The 20,909-nt window shown below is 40.9% G+C and overlaps 1 protein-coding gene across 4 annotated transcripts in view; it reads right to left on the reverse strand.

Annotated features, from left to right (window-relative positions):
• The window catches only part of DNAH8 (dynein axonemal heavy chain 8), a 218,669-nt gene that overhangs the window by 23,702 nt on the left and 174,058 nt on the right, over positions 1-20,909 (reverse strand). For all 4 annotated transcript variants that reach the window (XM_072945080.1, XM_072945081.1, XM_072945079.1 and 1 more), the window contains 6 exons: positions 20,278-20,351; positions 17,421-17,573; positions 16,892-17,047; positions 9,366-9,482; positions 7,426-7,527; positions 1,458-1,618 (listed from right to left, as the gene is read on the reverse strand). In XM_072945080.1, the coding sequence (XP_072801181.1) occupies positions 1,458-1,618; positions 7,426-7,527; positions 9,366-9,482; positions 16,892-17,047; positions 17,421-17,573; positions 20,278-20,351 (763 nt within the window). The remainder of the gene's footprint in view (positions 1-1,457; positions 1,619-7,425; positions 7,528-9,365; positions 9,483-16,891; positions 17,048-17,420; positions 17,574-20,277; positions 20,352-20,909) is intronic.

Genomic DNA, 20,909 nt, shown 5'->3' on the forward strand with positions numbered 1-20,909 from the left:
TTCTCCACTTCTTTCTTGCCTCCTGCTAACTTATGACAGCCTCTTCAGATAACAACTAAAGCCACCACCACAGAGTCATTGTGGTTCTGTCGCAGCGTCAGAAATGAGTGTTGGCCATCCGTGGGTCTCTGGGGTCCCATGCCCACGTCTTTGAAGATGAAAAGAGGTGTGGGAGAGATTAGAAGCCACGGAGAAGTGAGAATGAATGTGGGTGACAAAGAAGCCAGGAGGCCACGCCTTGTGCTGGGGTAGGGTGCAAGCTCAGGGTGGAGAGACAGTGCAGTGGGAGCAAACGGGACTCTGGGATGCCTGGTAAGGGCTGAAAACCAGAAGGTGGAAATGTCTGCGCCCATCGCAGAACTGTCAGAAGTGCCACAGCAGGTGGGTGACCAGCAGAGGGGCACAGGGTACTCCTCCCAGGCATCACAGCTTGGGGGCTGCCCCAGGACTCCTGTCGCTTCCATTTCCTGAAACCACTCTGCTGGACATAACTTTGCGGTCTTAGGTTGATGAGCCAGAGTCATGACCACCCAGAGGAGGCTCTCAGCTGGGGCTTCGTGGAGCCCTCTCTGCAGAGGTGAGTGGTCTCCTTTTCAGGTACAGGTCTCTGGAGGGATGGGGGTGAGACCTCATCCAAAGAACGTGTTTGAGAAGGGGCATTTCTTATCTCTTCACTCACTGCCTCTTCCTGCCGTGGCCAGAGCAGGGGCCTCACCCTGAGCTGAGACCCCCAGCCTCTCCTCCTGGGCTCTGCATCTGTGTCCTGTGTTCCTGCGCTGGCTGCACTGTGCCCACCATGAACAGTTATTTACAGAAGGATGTAGGTGGGCAAGTAAGGGGAAAGGGGTGATAAAGGAGAGGATCAAGCAGAAATACAATTCCTCCTCCTCCTCTCTCTTCCCTTCTGGCCCTTTTAGATCCTGTTCATGACCATTTTTTTTCGGAGGGGGGAGGTAATTAGGTATATATATGTGTGTGTGTGTGTATATGTACACAAACATATGTATGTTTTAATGGAGGTACTGGGGATTGAACCTAGGACCTCATGCATGCTAAGCATGCTCTACCACTGAGCTATACCCTCCCCAACTATGACCATTATTTTTAATGGAATTTTTGTGGTAAAAGGCAAAGAGCTGGGAGGCTACTGTCCTACCAGTGGAGAGCATCAATACCAATAATACCAAGTGGTTTTATGACACGACAGAGGAGAAGGAATCGATGCATAAATTAGAGCTTTAACATTGTCATAAACTCCGGAGCATCAGGATTTAGCGATGGGAGAGCAGGCCAAGATATGACAAAACTGTAATTGGGAGACAGGAAGCAACACTATTTTTCACAGTAAAATAAAAAGAAGGGAAAGGAGACAGATTAAGAGAGAAAATGAAATGCATAGTCTTCGCCAGGCTGGGTTACAAACGATCCTTTCAAATTAAAAAATGCCAGGAACTTACGTGATATCAGCATTAGGGTGAAGCCCAAAGACTTCGGGGTTATCTAGGGATGGCAATGACTGGATATATTCAAAATACTGGTCCAAGGTTTTGCACAAGGGGATTTTATATCCCGTATAAAAACAGAACGATGGTTCAAACATCTTCTCACTGAACCAGACCTATATGGAAGAGAAAACAGGAGGAATAAAATTGATGAACATCTAAATGAAAACCAAAAACTGCCACTATCGAGGTGATGGGGTCTTCTTATTTCCATTTTAATTGCTTTTTATATTGGGTTTGAAAGTACCTCAACAAAACCACTATAATTATATATGTATTAAGTATAATTTTACATATATTAACAAAAGAGAGAGGCCACAACAAAAAAAATAACAAACTTGGGTCTCTGTTTAACACCAAAGAAGATACTTGCTAAGGGTGAAGAGGAGAGAGCCAGCGTGCAAACCCACTATCTGCGCCATAATTTGATGACCTTAGAGCCCACTTTTGAAGAGGAGTGGGAAAGTACTGCAGAGCAGGTGAAGCAATAACTACACACAGGAGAGCATGACTGGCATTTTCACTGTCTCCTTTCTCCCCCAAACAGGGGCTCATGCTGGGCAGGTGCAGGGGCAGTGAGGCAGGGGGTGGCTGTGCTCATGCTCAGCGTGGCTCTGAGTGCCATACACGACCAGGAAAACTTCTTGCAGACGTCTGGCCCCCAACCGAGCTGGAGCACTCCTTCTGTTAATTAAGTTATGTCCCTGGCCACCAAGCAAATATATCTAACCATCTTATTGTTTGCCTTAATACATCCCTTTCTCATTCCATATGAATTGATTACTTATAAGGTAACAGCAAGAGAACAAATGTATACTTGGTGTGCAGACTTATTCTGAAGAGGAAAAAAAATAATGCTGAATGTCTGTGAGCCTGATTTGAGGCAACGACTTTATGTCAATTGGAGTGATTCTCTGAGTAGCGAGGGAAGTACTGGGATGATGGGAGGAGCAGAACTGCAGGCAGGATGTCCGAGTCACTCAGAGGACTCCAAGTGAAAAGAGATGGGGATTGTGCCTTCCTTTGGGTGGTCACACTTTCTCTAGTGTCCTCCCTCCATTTCCTTCTTCCAGCTTAATTTAGGTCCAGTGATTGCTCTGAAATACCCTGTGTACTGGTTCTCCCTTCCCTTACTCACTGCAGTTCTACCCTATTCAACTCCTGTGCACCAGGCACTGCTCTGAGAACAGGAACAGAATGCAAAGATGAGACACACACAGTCCTTTCCTTCAAGGAGCTTGTGACCCAGTAGAGGGATAAGCCAATCACATAATAACCACGATACAAAGTGCGCTAAGTTAAGAGCCAGAGGAAATAAAAATAAGCAAAGTTCCTACGGAGGCTTAAAGCAAGAAGAAAAAATAGCCAGATGGATGTCAGGTAAAGCTTTATCTAGGAGGTGATTTTGGAGATAAGCCTTGTAGGATAGGATTTTGTCAAAGGAACTTGCAACCGGGGAGACCCCACAAGCAAAGGCATAGAATGATGCAAAACTGTGAGGCACATTGGGTAAGTGATGAAATCATTATATTTAAGAGGTAGGACAGGAAAGGTGAAGTGAGGTCATATTATGGATGCCTATGGATGTCAAGGTGAGGACTGGTGTTTAACTTAAGAAATGGGGAGCAGTTGAAAGTTATTAAAATACAGTGCTATGATTAGGGTCATTATTTACAAAGATTGGGTTTTTAGTGATGTGGATGACTAGGAAGGCAAAGGCCATGGGGTCTTCAGCACACAGACAACAAATGATCACAGTGAATTCTGTGTTGCCAGATGACATATGTCTATAAAAGCAAAATGAAGTTTCTTCTTATTTTCCCATTACCTTATTTATATAAATACAAATAACTGGATTCGAAAACATAAAAACAGTTGAGTCTCACCGAATTTGGAAGACATTTTTGGAATAATTAAAATATAGAAGATGAAGTCTACATGGAATTACTTTGGGAGACTCTAGAAGATAAGCAGTCATCCTCCAAGGACAATGAATAAGGTTCTACAATCACTGGCTTTAAGGGAGACACACTGTAAGATGCTGAGAACAGAGAAAACAAACAGGGTTCAAAGATAAGCCCCAAATTGAAAGTTATAGGGACAGAGGATCCGATTTGAAGGCACTGCTTTACAATTGAAGTGATTTTCATTCAGGCAACTCTGGGCAACATGGTCAGGGCAAAGTGGCAGAGGCTGGAAGGTAAGACCGAGGCTGAGATTGACATAAGGCAGGATACGGGGCCCACGGTGCTTTTCTGCAGCCTTCCTCAAGAAGGTTTCTGCTGCCAAGTTCACACAGTGACTTCATGTCCAAACTCACCTCTCTGGTTACTGAAGGGCCATCTGGAACAGGTCCAAGCTAGACAGAGGAATGAATGACTGAAGAGAATGAACAGGTGAGGCAGGAGGCTGGAGAGGGTGGAGGATGAAATGCAGATTCAGCGGGAATAAGGGAATGGTGCAGCTCAAAGCACTGAAGGTGGAGCAACTCTAAGGAAAGTGGGGAGGGGAAGGGGAGAAGAAGAGAGAAAAGAAGAGGGGGAGATGCAATAAGCCTGGGGGAGCTGTCTAGGGGTAAAAGAATAGAAAGACAGTGGGATTAACTTTTCATTTAGGGCAGTAATTGCTGAGAACAGAGCTCAGAGGAGCCAGAATCGGGTGGCATAAGAGAGAAACACCCAGGTGGAGAGGGAGCCGCTGTTACTCAGGAGCAGCCAACGCACTGGGGTCCGATGAGAACTCTGTGCTTCCAGACCAGAAGGGCCACAGGACCAAGACGATCGTCCCGCCTTCCCCCAGGACAGACTCAGGCCCAGAGGATGGAGAATTCTAGGCTTCCAAGACGGGGGTTGGGGTCCGCTGACTAGTCTTATTGGGGTATACAGAAGAAGTCGAGGAGGAGGAGACACAGGTTAGGGTCAGGCGGAGGACCTGCCCAGCATGAGATCTGGAAGATGAAGCAGTCTGAGTGACAGATGCTTCTTCCTCTCCTCCCCTTTGCCCAGGCTCAGCCATCTGCCTTGAGCGACCAATTAACCACAGGCAGCTCTCAGCTCTGATCCAGACAACAGGCTCTGGTAGGAGAGCAAAGAGGTCTCTTAGAAATTTCTTTCACTTTGCCAGCCAACGGCAGGGTTCTTGCCAATTCTGGGTAAGGCAGTTTCAATAAAACAGACAAATTAACTAAGACAGTTGGCTAATTAGGACTTTTCTTGAATCCTACTTTTTAGAAAATGAGTTGAAGCATATATATGTTTTTTTAGAAGCTGATATAAAGGGTTGTAAAAAAATTATACCTAATTTTCAGGCTGTGCTCTGAGGTCAGTAAAAATTCAATCCAATCTATGCTATTTTAGACGACATTAACCCGGGGCACATGAAATTCTCAATCTGCTGAGATTAAATTACGTGAATCATCCACAAATACGTATTGAGTGTACCCTAGGCACTGGAGAGACCTGGACGACTTGTTTCTTATTTCAGTGGGTTTACAGTCTAGTGGAGGAGGCAGAACACATGTGTGAGGATTACAAATTCCCTCTCCCACTCATCAAGGCAACCTTCTCCAGTCTCTTCAAATGTCCCAAACTTGCCCTCCCCTCCTCTCAGCTGATGACCTGCATCCCCTCGGCCAGAGATGCTTCTAATTTCACTCTGAACACGGAGACAGCCAGAAGAAAACGACCTCATCTTCCCCTGTCAAATCTACCAGTCTCTGTACCCACGTCCTTCTCCCATCACAAGGCATGGGCTGCCCTCCTCCTATCAGCAGGAGAGGAGGACAATGTAAGGATGGTTTGCAAAACAACCAGCACACGGGTTTGGTAAATCTAAATCAGCACTGGCTGTAAAAACTATCAAAATGAGTAAGCGAGGTAAGGGATGAAAATAAGGTGGAACCAAAATGCCTAGAACAGTAATATGGAAGATGATGGTCAGAGGGCTCAGAATTAAACCCTGCAAGATATGGTTAAATTTAACTTAAGTAACTGTGTCAGAAACGTAAGGGCTAGAAATAGAGTACGTAATTTTCAAGCCAGTAAAGAGAAGTAAAAATACACTGAAAAAAAAGAGGGCAAGAAAGATGGGGGGAAAAGGCCAAGAAAATTATGCTTAATGAAAACCACAAAGTAACATAGAAGAAATAAATCAAAACATAGCAGTAATCTTAACAACAGTGAAATGATTAATTTGCTCATTAACATACAAAGACCACCCCCTAAATTGGATATTAAAAATTCTAGCTATTTACTATTTGTAAGAAATAAATTTAAAACATAATGACAGAGGAAAGTTGAAGTAAAAGAAAAAGAAAGATGATATAGCAGGTATATTAAAATTAAGTATTTCTAATCATCAAAAGATCAATAAGAGAGTGAAAAGGCAAGGCATAGAAGAACGGAAAAAGTTATTTGCAGCCACATAATCAACAAAGAACCTGTATCCAGAATATGCAAGAAAATTCTTACACCACTTCCACCCCTCCTTTTTTTAAAATGGAGGTACTGGGGATTGAACCCAAGACCTCATGCATGCCAAGCACACACTCTGTCACTGAGCTATGCTCTCACTCTGTAAACCATTTTTTTTTCAAAAAAAACAGCCCAAGAGAAATAGCAGCAAGAATATAAAGCAAGTCACAAACAAGAAAATAAAAACAGTAAATAAGCATGTGAGGGTGTCAAACTCCATTAGTATTTAGAGAACTAAAAATTAAAACCAAATTAAGATACCATTATACCCACTGGAATGGGTAACACTAAAGAGACTAATATCCAGTGTTAGTGAGGATGTGGAGAAACAGGATATCTCATACCTCAATTTGGAAGCCAGATTGATGTGATCAACTAAAATAGGAAAAACACAAACTCTGTAACTTAGCAATTCCATTCCTAATAGAAAGATATATTCATGTGTGCCAAGACATCTGTAAAAAAAATGATCCCAGTAGCATCATTTATAATAGCTCCAAATGGCAACAATCCTAATTTCCACCAATACAATCCAGTGGAATACTATACAGTAAGGAAAATGAGTACATTGCTGCAACATGGATGATCCCCAAAACATCATACTGAGAAAATGAAAGCAGACACAAAGAAAACACACTCTATGATCCCATTTATATAAAAGTTTAAGAGATGGCAAAATCAAACTACATTATAAGAAGTACATACCTAGATGGTAAAAGTATAGTGAGAAAGAAATAGTTTCTATAAAACTGGTTACACTGAGGGAATGAGAAATTGTGATGGAGAAGGGGCATGCACGAGTCTTGGGGAGATGGAAACATTTTAAGCCTATTGAGGAATGTATATTGCTTCTTTAACACATAAAAATTTTAAGAGTAATCTGAGTCTAGTAGATGTACTTATACTATTCATCCTTGCTGTGAAAGCCAGAATTACAAGAGATAATATTGTCTAGAAAATGTTTATCAATGTGATATGCAGGTCTCACTGGGCACAGAGAAACAAATGAACACTTCATCAATTTTCAATTGTCTGTCCTAATGGAAAGAGATGAGAAAAGTCAACTTTCGGCTTATTCTCCAATCATTTATCTCGGGGCCCCAAAACACCATGAGACTTGCACTCAGAGGAAAAGCCAGAGATACTACACCTAGTGTTTTCGTAGACGAGGAGGTGGGGAGATACCATGGACATGAGCAGCTAATCTATACAGGAGAGGATTCGTGGATCATTGACAGCTGACTTTTGCTCTGTTCTGGACCACAAGTAGATTGCTAGTTAGTTTGGGTTTGGTTTGGTTTGGTTGGCTGATTCTTTTCAGCATCTCTGTTCTAGATTTTTTTCCCCTTAAGTTTGGCTTACATATTACAAACCAAAAATATTCTTGTTTAATAGAAAGATGCAACAAGATGTGTCTCCATGCTTTTTTTTTTCTCTCTAAATTGACTTACTCTAGCAAAGCAATTGAGCAGACGTTTATCAAAGTCATCGGTGACTCTGCCTCCATATTGTACTTCTCCAATCATGTACCGAACAGTACTCCACGACACACCCTTTATTAAAAATAAAAAAGGATTATTCATTGTCAATCCAAACAAATAATTCTAAACATTTCTGGTCTGGAAGAAAGCTCTGGAAAAGGAAGCACTAGCTAGACTGCATTTAAAATTACTCATTATCTTATATAAATAATTCTTTTGCTCTTTCATGACTGGAACTGCTATGGTTTGTTCACCAAAGAAAAATCTACAAGACTAAACATTGGTGAATATATTGCTCACTGATTATTTAAAATAGGGGGGGAAAGGCTATTTTTCAGTCTGTGGATATAATTACCTATAATACTCATTACAATGATGCCAAACTGCTAGAGAACAAAAAGTCACGTTTAGTGAAGAAAGGAGAAAAATCAGGTAATCAACATTTTAATATGCTTTCTTAGTAATATATTTTCTGAACAACTGAATATATATTTTCTGAGAACTACTAGGAAATTATTCATTCACAAGATTTTCCTACAGTGCAATCCTTTCCTGTCTCATTATATGAGCTCTGACTACATCAAAGTATTCATTAATTTCCATAGCAATCTTACACTAGCAACACATTTCTGATAGTAGTTTTTTATTAAGAAAAAACATTTCAACACATTTGGGATAGGAGACGTAACGATGCTTGACTTTTATTTACTTTCTTTTGGTTAAAATGTTATTTTTCAGCTTCATTGACTTTCAAAGCAACTATTTCAAGGTAACTGTCATCTGTATATACCTAAATGATAAATAATCACAGAATATGAACCCATATAATTTTTCATCAAAATGTCACACTCAATTTAATATCCCTTTGTAATTTCTGGGGAAAATGATGGTCTGATTCTAGATTTCCCCCCTACTAAGACAGAAATCCATCATGTCCCACCATCATCCAACTGATAACTGTAGTATCTAGGATTACCTTCAAGATGTACCATGAGAAGGAAGAGAGGGAGACATGCCAGGAAACCTGTATTTACTGAGCCCTTACTAAGCACCGTACACTGTGCTTTCACAAATGCTGACTCATTTACTCCTCACGGAAACCATGGCCATGTTATAGATGAGGAAACGGGCCCTGAGAGGCTCATGCACTTGCTCAAGATCATAGAAGAAAACAAGATTGCCAACTTCTTACGACACACGTGTGAAAGGGCAGCTGGGTGTGTGCTCTTGCGTGCTTAGCTGAGGAACTCCCTTGTCCTCTCTTGTCTAGTACCTCATCAGTAAAATGGGGATACTAGTAATGCCTTCTGTATCCACCTCGCCGAGTTGTGGAAATAAAAATGAGACCCCGCACACATGAGCACTTTGAAAACAGTGAAGTGCTACACATGGACCAGTGGCCGTTGTTAGAAAAATTATTGCTCTTTACTGCATGAACTTAACTGTCTGTTAAGATGAGACTTCAGGTTCAAAAGAACTTTCACGAGGACTGGGAGGTAATTTTCTCACTTCTGAGGATTCTGAGGAAGCGTGAGTGAGATGAAGGAAGGCATGCTTGATTTAAGGTGTACATTCTCTTGGGGTGCACTGAGGCGCTTGGGTGTGATACGAGGGAGGCTGTGGGGTTTCTCACCAATGCTCTGCCTCTGTTGTGCAGGTGCAAAGCAGAGCGAGAAGGGTGGGGCGGGGGACACAGGTGTGAGATGGAGGGTCCCAGTGCACTCCCACGGACAATAGGGGTGTGAGTGGAAACAGCTGGACCAGTAAACAGGTGACTGGAATGAGCAGTCCCTTTTGGGGAGGTGGAGGGGACCTCAGCAGGGTCACTGCATATCATAGACTGGGAATATCTGTAGAACTTTGATGTAAGGACAGCAGTAAAAATACAAGAAAGAAACAATTTCACTCACTTTTTTAATATCACATTCATCAAGGTGATTCTGAATAAACTGAACACTGGCTGTAAAGTCAGCAGAATTGAATTCATAGGGAATATTCCATCCTAACGGACCAAATTTGCGTCGCTCCTTAAAAACACCAAAGAAAAAGTACTGAGTGAGATTTTAAGATTGTATACAGCTGATTCCTTTTGAAAAATTATTATTAAGACATAAGGTACAGCACAATTAAGGTATGGTATCGAAATAAGTTGATGTCGTAAGAGAACAGTATAGGATTTTGGATATATTAACCATTAGGAATATTATTCCATGGCTCTAGAGCGAGATGGCTTAAAGAACAAATGTCCAAATCCTTGCCAAATTGTAATTATTTAGTTCAAAAAAGTCTAGGTCTCCAATGCCAGCTCCAAAAAAGTACAGTAGGTGCTCAATAATTATCTGTCGAATGAATTCATTTATTCTAAATTGGACTCTCGAAAGTTTCAAGTGTTAAACATAAGGGTTTGAACTTTTATTTTTCAAGCTGAATAACTTACAGCACTCAAGAGCACTTAGACTCCCTGCTAGTTTCCCTGTGTAATGTTGCAGTTTCAGATTTTGAAAACTAAAAATTTTCTGCTTAAAACATGACACATCTGTCTTAAAACTTTCATAGTGCCCTCATTTGTTCTCTCCTACTAAACAGTGACTAACTGTTTCAAATTGCCAGATTCCCCATAAATAATCAAACTGGACTTGTGTCCAAAGATTCAACTGCCTTGACGTTCTGGAGACCATTTTAAAGGTATGTATGTGTTAGACCTGACATGTCCAGACCCTGCTCATCTAGCAAATTATATAGACTAACCCAAATGTTACCATATCATCAGCTTTCCCTGCCTCAGCACACAATCAGACTCTGAGGAAGGTCCAATTGCTTATTCGGGGTTAGCTCCTAGACCTCTTTGACCCTAGTGCCTCTCCATGTGGAGCATAGAATCCAAATACATTTATGAGAAGATATAATTCTACTTCCCTATCTTTAAATGCATACTAACTTTTCTTTCTCTTTTACTTTTCCCAACCCAAAACACACACAGACACACAGAGTTTTCATGGCCATTCTGACACTTCTTATTGCAGCTGTTCCATGCTTTAGATCCTGACTAATACTACCATTTAAAGGAAACTAAATGAATTTTAGTTTGGATAAATTCATGGACAGGTCAGAGAAGAAACTGAGAAAGTGAGGTTTAATTACTGATTTTTAGGATATGCTTTTATGATATTAAATAAACTGTCAAAATTAATTTGGGTCCAGACGTTCTGGCCCTGGGAGAGCAGACTGAGAGCATACAACCCTTCAAAAATGCAAACTAATATCACTACTTCTAGACCTGTTCTTCTTTAGGTTAGGTTGTCATGTATTAGACATTTGTATGATGTGCCTCCCACCCCTACCCCTTAGCTAATTAGATCAAAGGTGGATAACCAGTCCAAGAAGAGCCAGCAATATCCCTTCTCCCAAGGATTTGGACTCAGGGTTCAGAACTGCTACCCTGAGCTTATCCTAGTCACAGCTTAATCTACACAGACTTCTGAACTCAGGAGCTACAAAGCACCGTCTTCTACCCTGAACACAGAAGATGAGGACAGAGGGCTGGCCTTGACAGGAGGAGAGACAGGTGGTGTCATCCTCGGTGCAAGAAGGGGAACCTTAGCTCATAAAGATGTCAGCTTCTCTGGACGGCTTTCTGCCTCCTTGGCTCACTCAGCATTCATGTTTGCCTTGATGTGTTTTTCTAGTTGTTTCACGTTGAAGCATTTGGTTCTGGTACCAGATTTTGAAACTTGACAGCGAAAAACATTATCTCCCACTTTTGTCTCCCCTTTTGCACCTGCACCTTGGGAAGAGGATCATGATTATCTAATAAACATCAGTTGATTATTATCAGAATGAAAGGCACCCTCCCTCTCACTCTCTGGATGTGGGGGTGTCAATTCCGAGGCTGACACAGGGTTTTGAATTTCTTGAGTGGATCCCGAAAAAAATTGAGTTGAGCCTCCTCCAGGTTAATGTAGGAGCAGTGTGGGTTGGTGGCTGTTAACATAAAAATGCATTCAGCTAACCCCTGAGTCCCTGGAATTCCTTCCATTTTTAGGACTTCAAAGAGAAGAATGCTAACCATTTATGAATAAAATGCAAACGTTTTTCCATCTTTTAAAAATGGGAATCAACTCTAAAATATTTTTACCTATTTTTGACTTAGTTTTTAAAATTTTCTGTTCACCTAGACAAAAGACAGAATGAAGAACAAGTCTTCCTTCCCAATCACTGAAGCTGCTTAAATTGGCTCTATGGAAACATACCCATTTACACGCTCCTTAAAATGTGATCTTTGAAAATTGCCCTAATGCTGAGATTTGCTTCATTTTATGGCATTTACTATCAATTTTTATTAAAACATTCACTTTTTAGGTTGGTTTGCTAAAGTCATAGACTGTTTATCTCCTTTTGGGGAAAAAGGATAAAATCTTTGTGGGTGCCTTTTCTTTCACAAATGAGGTCGTTTTACTCCTTGTGGGTTTTTTTGTTTTGTTTTGTTTTGGTACTCACTGATCCCTATAAGTGACAAAACAAAACAAAAACAAAAACACACCCCGAAATATCACCCTGGAATAATATCAAGTGAGACTTAAACCACTGGCACCTAAGAACTCATTTGGAAGCTCAAAAGCAGGGAGCTTTGCTAGAATTTGGAATATTTGGAATATTGAAAATCTTCAGCCTAGTTAGTATTTTTGAAACTGCAGGGCGAATCCTATGTGATATAATGGAAAAATACTAGAATCAGTGTATTTTCAAGAAGTTTTAACCTAGTTGAGAAAAGAAGACTTGGAAACAAGAACAACATGATAGTAAATATAATTAATTGTCAAAATTTAACAGGTGATAAGCTTGGAGGAGACTTTCAATCAGAGGCTCCTAGGAAGAATGAAACTGAAGCTGGTTCTTCGAAAAGAAGGGAGAAAAGAACCCCGGGCTTGGCGACGGTCACGAGCAACCAGGAATGCAAAGCTCAGGATTCACCCAGAAGGAGGCTGCAGGACAGGGTGCTGCAGCAGAGGAGAACCTCGGGTGAGCGGCTGAACCACACACCTGCGTGATGATTCAGGGATGGAACGTGGACAGATCTGAACGTCAGGAGAAAGAGCTAAAACCCAACTCAATGGAAGGGAGTGATTATCCATTATTAAGTTGGAGAGTAATGATTTTAGGAAAACTAGTCTACTCCCTACTGAATTTAACCAACAAGGAGCCTTCTTTTTACTCCAGAGAATATATAAAACACTGAACAACTAGTGAAATATGGAAAGCTTAAAATCCTCCTTAGAATACTGAGGAAAACTTGTTCAATGGAGTCATCATTTTAATGATGTCAAAGCTATTTCCAGTTTTATGTTAGCATCTACCGCAGCCCAGCGGTCCTCCCCTCCCACAGTATGGTGCAGAATCACGCCAGTCTCACCTTCAAAACAAGGCTCTCTTTGGGGCATCACACACTAGTTACCTAATAGCGGGAGCTAACATAGAATGAAAAATACAATCTATACCAGACAATATAAGGGAAACTTTGATAAGTAAAATTAATTAACAGAAATGGTCAGAACCACTGGGAAACACTATAGAGGCAAGTGTAAAAGATCTTTTAGAAAATCTGTATCATGTTATTGTAATTATTCCAAAGAGATTTGTGCTAAGAACTTTAAAATCACGCCTCCCCAAAGCAAGAATTGTATATAGATTATTCAATTTGAAGGAAGTGTTTGTCAAGGTTTAAACTTGAGAAAAAAGTGTCAGCGAAGTAAATGTTTTTCTGAATGAGGAACTGCTAACAGTGGCATTCCCTGAGCCCTGCAGATATGGCCATTTTTATTTAATATTAAAACATTTTTAAGAGCCATGGTAAAATTTCCAAGTTTGCAGCTGCCACTGGGCCCTGAGAGCTCCTAAACAATGACTCTTGTGATGAACCTCACAAAGTTGTGTAAAGGCCGTTAGAAAACCTCAAAATGTGGGCCTCAGTGTAGGGTCACCAGCCAAGGTGAGGAGGAGAAATATCCACACCAGAAAAGGGCATAAAAATGACTAAAGACACCTCCCTTAAGGGCAGTGGCTCTTTGGAGGTTATTCTCAATTCTCATTGCATATTACAATCACTTGGGAAGTTTTTAAAAGGACTGAGCGCCCCACCCCACTGCCTCCTCTGGGGGATTTGGGGGCCCAGGCACTGGCTGAGAACCACTGCTTAAGACGTTCACGGGTCCAGCGTGCTGCACTAACAGCGATCATCAACAGGAAAAAACCAGAAACCGTTATCGTGACCTTCTGCAGGAGGTGTTGGGAGGAGACTGCAAATGGAATGGTTGAGTTTCAAGGGACCAAGACTTTGGAAGAAGATATATTTAAAATTAGAATCCTGAAGGGTGAGTGGAGACTTGCTCTGAAGCCCAGAATGGTGCTATACTGGAGTTTCTTGGAAGCCACAGAGACAGAATACTGGGGCCAGAGGGAAGCTTCCCTCGAGAGTCATCGTCAAGACGATGCAGAAACGTTCTCAGGAAGCAGTGGACAAGTAAGCAGAGGCAGGAACCAGGTGCTGGGAACGACAGGCTCCCACGGAGAGGGCAGGAGGGCTGGCTGGCCAGGAGGACACATCACCCGACTGCAGTGAGAGCAGCCGCTGCTGCGGCAATTTCCTGGCCAATGTGGGTGTTCAGTCCTGGAGGAGAGGGGAGGGAGGCCAGGGGGGTTGGAGCCCGCAGAGCTTAGCGCAGCACTGGCTGGTGGGTCTATGCAAATTCCCATGGCGGCACTCGGGGCTCCTCCTCCTACTGGGTAAGCCTGCTTCCATCTCAACGACACCCTCCACCACTCTCCTACCCAAGAAAGCTGTCCTTGACCAGCCAAATCTACTTCTCCTTCTCATGGGAAAGGAGAGGTGATCATTTTGTCCTCTGCAACAGGAGGAGGGTCCACAAGACACATGATGCCCTTGAACTGGGGTGAGTTGATGGCATGATGCCGAACCATGCTTCAGTAAGAGAAGTGCACGGGAGGGCAGGCGGGCGCTGGCTCTTTGACCACTAGTTTCTGCATTCTAATGTGTGATGAACTCCAGCAAGAACCCCTCCCAGAATACAGACACTTCAGATTATATGACATGAACCAATGTACCCCCTTCTTTTTTTTCAGTCTGTGCAAGGACGAAGGTATATACATCATGTGTGTATAAAGCAAGGGATATCTGAGTTAATTTGGAGGGATCAATTACTCAATCAACAAATCAGGTTTTTGGCTATCATGCCCAACACTAGAAAAATATGTCACGATCTGTCAAATTCAGAACGGTCCTTCCCATAGCAGTTGTGTCTTGAACTCTAATGTGTGCATGAATCACTTGGGCATCTTATTACAATGCAGATTCTGATTCAGCAGGTCTGGGGTGGAGCCTGAGATACATCGCTTACAAGTTCCCAGGTGATATGGATGCTGCTGACCCAGGACCACAAGCCCCTAAAGAATTCTGGATTTTTCTATCAAATTGGCTCTGTCCTAACCAAGAAAAGAATACATGTAGGCACTACCACAGAAAACATCTCTGAAATTGAAGAAAACACAACAGGGGAAAACATGCTTGGATGATCTATATTCCCTGTGTAGTCACAGAACTGGATAACAGAATTTTAGAAATGGGAAAAATCTTGGACGGTCACCTCTTTCTGCCTCTAAACACGCCGAAGGGGAAACAGAGGTCCTGAGAGGGACATACCTTGACCAACCTTACGTAGCTAGTTGATTTCACAGCAAGTCTCAAGTCCAGGCCTCCTGACTCTCCATGAAGTGCTCTTTCTAACACACTACAGTGGGATTTTAAGAGATCTTCAACCTCTATTTTTATTTCCATAGACATGCCACGGTTAGCTTCACAGCACTAACAGTGGAAATTTTTTTTTTCTCTTTTAACCCCAATACAAGTCCTTTAAGTGCAAGCACGCTTTGGCCCCACGACTGGACCATGGTCCTGTTGTTCTTTTTTTGAGCACTTGGATAATGGAAATTAAAAACACAGGTTGCCATGTTGACCATACGGAAAATACCCACAATTGTCCTCCATAATAAGCACAGTGGAAGAGTTGAATCATCACTACTAGGAAAAGAATCATAAAATTTATTATTTGTGAATTGGGCATTAAATAGCAGACTTAAAACAATATTTGTATTAGAGTGTGATAAGGTCTAGCAAAGCCAACAATTCCCAGATAAGAATGTATGAAATTTGGCTTCAGGGACTTGAAAGCTGTAATTTACAATGCAAAGGCCACAATGGAACTTAGTAAAAATAACCACCTGCAAAGTGTTTGGCCTGATTTTAACTCTCTCAGGGTTGGGGGACAGATAAAATACCAGCTGTCCCCTCTACACAGTCTTCTCTGTTGAGCAGCATAGACCCTGGTAAAATGACTGGGACAATGAACCTGACGGTAAATATGTCCAGAATTTTCTGGGTTGGGCACCAATTTCCTCTCTACTTTTGGGCAGGCCAGGGAAAGACGAGACCAAGCTCTGCTGGCCAATGTGCTCAGTTAAGCATGACTCCTGGTTCCAGCCAGTTAGTTCATTTTTATCCTCACTCCATCCTCAGGGAAAGAAGAAATGTAGGAAAGAGTTAAGGGAGTCCCTTCACCTCTCTGTGAAATCAAGGAGTGAATCAAGTACATGAAAATTCTATAGCTTTCAGACACAGAACAAAATATAAAATTCAACTATAGAACAAAACAATACCAAAATGAAGAAAACGCCCATAGAGACGTTGCTAGGCAGCCATAACATTATTAAATGACTATATAAATACATGGTAAAAGCAACAAATTTTTTTTTAAAGAAAACAACCTGAAAAACACAGGTGACCCCTGTGATTCCTCTTCCTACCACCACCACCACTGCCATGTTCACTAGAGGGGAGACGGTCAAAACATATTTCCCTCTGAGGCAGGCAAGCTGGGGCTTAACTCCTACCTAGGCTTCCCAAGTGAACTGGACCTCTCTGAGTCTCAGTCTCCTCCCTTTAAAAATGGTGATAAATCCTACCTGGAAAGGTGGTTGTTAGTACTACATGAGATGGTGTACATAACATTCCTGGTCAGCACAGGCATTTTCAAGACCAAGCTCCTACCGTAATAATCCATTTGCTCATCCCACAAATATTTACTGAGCTCTTACCATGCCCCAGCTGCTGCTGTGACAGGGGGAGATCCAGCTGTCACAAAAAGTCTCTGTCCTGGAGAATCTTACAGCTCTAGTGGCCAGGGTGGGGGTCGGGGGCAGGGGGACACATAAAATACATGAACAAATGTGTGTATCCTGTGCCAGGTGGGGAAAAGTGCCATGAAGGAAACAAAAAAGCAAGGTGAGGAGAGCAGACAGTGCAGTGGAGAGGCCAACGTAACGTTATCAGCATCCTTTAAACGTGCAAACTGCTCTCAGAAGTTACCTGCACAGTGGAGTGTAAAAAGGCTACAGTGTAGAGCATTGGCTTCCACATGGGTAAATTACTGACATCCAGAAGGTCTTGGTTAATCCCTGCAAAAGTTCTTTTCAAACCTGCGCGAACTCCTTGGGGTGGCTCGTTAGTGAATTTGAGAGAGGTCTGTCATAAAAAGCAAACAGTAGTTTTGTTTCTGTAAATTACTGTTAAGGATAAAATAGAGATTACAATACATCAGACAACAAAATTGTTGGTTACGGTACATAAAATGGGCACTGTGTAAGCTAACTGCATTGATCAGAGCTGAAACCCAATAAATTAATAATGAGTCTTAAAACTCTTCTGTGGGAATATTTACTATTATAATCTTGATAATTACAGTCAAGATTTTGATGATAATGGTATAAGGCTTTGCAATGCAGACTCTACTGGACCAAAAAGATGTTAACGTTTTCCAACATTTCAATAATGCCAATTAGGCCATCTTTATTTGTATAACTCTCAAGGAATAGACACTGGCCTCACAGTAACAAACCTGAAGCAATGTAATCGGAAACCGATCGTGGGGCTCAGTAGTTATCCACACTCGGAAAGTGTCATCACTGGCTTCCGTCGTAGTTAATGTCTCTAGCAACTCTTCCATGAATTCTAGGCCAAGGTGACAATTTTGCAGTAATACCCAGCCACCCTGTATTCAAAAATGATTTCATATTAATTTCTTGTAACTTTTCTTGCTACAGTTTTAATAAAACAAAATGTACAAACGAAATTTTTTAAACTTTTGCTCAGGGCATGTGAATACTCTGTTTCAAGCACACATTTTCAATAAAATTATTGTATGTCAGTACAATCATTGTTTTTCTGCCACTGGTAAAGCTGGTTACTTGGAATCTAATGGGTTCAAAATGATCATATTCTGCCACCCCTGGTTCAGAAGGGAACAGAAGTTAAAACCTGAAGTCAGATTTGTTTAAGCACAGTGTGTGCACCATCTAATGGTGGGAATGGGTATTTTGGAATTTGTAACAGGTCATTCTGCCTAAGGTAAATCAAAAGGGACTCACCCCAAAACCAAGATATCCACTGTTATAAAAAGAGATAGACATTATCTCCTAAAAGGTGGAGGTATTGATGAAAATTCAATTAACAATTAACTTAGGAAGAAAAGAGAGAATTTTACTTGAGCCAAACAGGATTATAACCTGGTAGACACACTCAGAAGCTCTGAGAACTGTTCTGCCTGTTACAAGTCAAAGGCACAGTCATATACAATTTCAAGACAAAGGATCATACATCAAAGTGACATGCTGACATTTTACACAAAGTTCACCAAAGACACACAGTTCAGAGTATGCACAAAGTGAACAAGTCACCGTGACCCTCTACTGAGTTGGGAAAGAATGCCAATCTTTTAAGAAGCTACACTGCTAGCATCGGAAGAAAGGGGCAAAAAAATGATCTCTGCGGTCGAGCAGGCATTCCCACCTTCAAGGAGGTCTGGTTAATGTATAACACAGATGCACACTAAAAGGGGAGAGAGGAGGCCCAAATGGGCAGAGAAGAGAGAACTTTATGTTTAAATTTTCTTCTCCTACCTTAAAATATAAATTTTATTTCACCAGAGGCAATGCATTTGGTGACATTTGCTACCATAACACTAAACCTTACTCTGTCGTCACTCCTCCCATACATCCTTGGAACCACAAAACTCACTAACCACTTTCTAAATATTTGATAAAGCTTTCTTTAACAATATAAGTCACACAACCATCACTGCTCTATAAGAACATAAATTATTATCCAGACAAGATTTTGATATCCTCATATAAATGAGATCACATAAGTACAATTACCAAGTATTGAGCGCTCTCTCTCTATATATATATATGTATACAATTAACTTAGGAAGAAAAGAGAGAATTTTATATATATATAAATATATATATATATATATATATATATATATATATAGAGAGAGAGAGAGAGAGAGAGAGAGAGAGAGAGAGAGAGAGAGAGAGAGAGAGAGAGAGAGAAAGTCTTGTTTGTTATGCCTTCTACCGCAGGAGAAAATACAGCTCAGACTGGCCTAAGCAGCAAAGAGGACTTGTTGGTTTAGACAGCTGGGGTGCCTAGAGGAAGATGAACTTCATGGTTGGTCTGTATCATCATGGATCCAGTTACTTTCTGGTTCCCTGCTCTGCATTCCACAACATCAGCTTTATCCTAAATCTGGTGTCTTTCAAGTGGCAATGCAGCTGTACCTGTTCATGGGTTATTGTTTTTTTTTTTCTGATAATGCCATTATTATCAATATTTATCCCACCTTAAGAAACAGAATATGGAAGTTACAAAAAAGCTAGAATTCCAAATAAGGTTAATAATGTGAATGCTATATTCACATGAAAAAGTTTCTCACTCATGGGAACTAAAGACATTATTCAAGGCCCAAAGTTAAACTGTCAAATCACTCAACAGAGTGAATCATTTGATCTGAATAAAAGCAATTATGTAATTGCTTAAAAATAAATATATAATTGCTTATATATATATATATAAATTAAATACAATCTATTATCGAATTTAATTAAGTGATAAATATTAAGGCTTAGGGCATTTGAGAATTAATGACTAGCCTGAAAATTTGATGACCCAAGCAGATTTTTAGACCATTAACCCTCTCTAGTCATTAATTCCCAGAGAAAAGCTATACCAAAGTTGCTACGGACATTATGAGATCAAAAGCTTAAAAATAAACCAAGATCTTACTTTATTTTTATAAATGGTGCAATTTCCTATTGCTGCTGAAATTGCGATCTACCAAGCATTTCTTGAAAATTAATGTCCTGTGTATTTATTAGATGTGATGGAAAATATTTCTCAACATTCCATCAAGCTTGCAATTTTCAATAAAAACCATTATCAATATTTAAACATAATATCCTCAAATATTTCTTATTTGCCTGAAACTATCCATTAATGAAAAATGAAACTCTTACTTTAACCGAAAATTGAAATTTGATTGTCTCAATCTGTCACTTCTTAAGCACTATCTATTAATATTGATGGTGACATTCCAAGACTGCTAGAGCTGCATCCTTAGGAACCAGAAAGTGTGTCCACCAAATTGTCCAAAAAAAAAAAAAGTAGTGAAGAGAAAATGGAGCATATACTATAGAAAATGGAACAAGTATTTTGTGGGGATATCAGGGCAAACCAGCTGGGAGGTTTAAAATTCATTGGTAACCAAAGTTGGTTAAATATACATTAAAAAAAAGAAAAGAAAAATAATTATCACAGGCAGAATGCTTCACTCATCACTGTGGTAGCAAGAGGTAGACCAGATGGCCAGAGGAATGAAACTGTTGCATGAAGAATTATCTGTTGCTATGTACCTGCTGCATTGACATCTGAATCAGCTTTCGAGCATGTATTTCTTGTCCCTGCCCCATGGAGATAGTTCTGCATTCTGTAAAATAGAAGGATCACTCTGATAAAATGTAAATTTTATAATAGGGTTTGGACAAAAAATTAATTTCTGAATGGTCATAGCCTCCCTCCCTCCATGGCTTCTAAGGAGATTTTGTTATGCAAACAAGTCTGGCTTTTGGTTGTGTTGATGAGAGAAATGAGTGGAGCAGAAACTGGAGGCACCACCTGGAAAGGGAAGGGCAAGCAGAGAGAGACAAAAGGCACAACATTGGGCTTTTAGAGAGATTTGGGGTTTCTGGAGATAACAAGAGAAATATTGATGGGGAAGAGGCAGCTACAATGATATCGTAGGTATTTAGAGGGAAAGAGGATTTTTGAGGTTAGCTCTGCATTTTGATTAGAATCTTTGGTGTTTGAGCAGATGCTTCAGGAAGGATTTAAATGGCTTTTTATTCTTATAGGATGCTAAGCTTGCAGTGTTTTCTGTCTGTCTGTTTGGGTTTTGTTTGCATATTTGTCCATTTTCTGAGGTGGAACTCGTGGCAGTTCAACCCTATGAGGGTTACATTCAGAGGCAACTGCTTCTTGGAATTAA

This window comes from Vicugna pacos, chromosome 20 (assembly GCF_048564905.1).
Source record: "Vicugna pacos chromosome 20, VicPac4, whole genome shotgun sequence".
Classification (NCBI taxonomy): Eukaryota; Metazoa; Chordata; class Mammalia; order Artiodactyla; family Camelidae; genus Vicugna; species Vicugna pacos.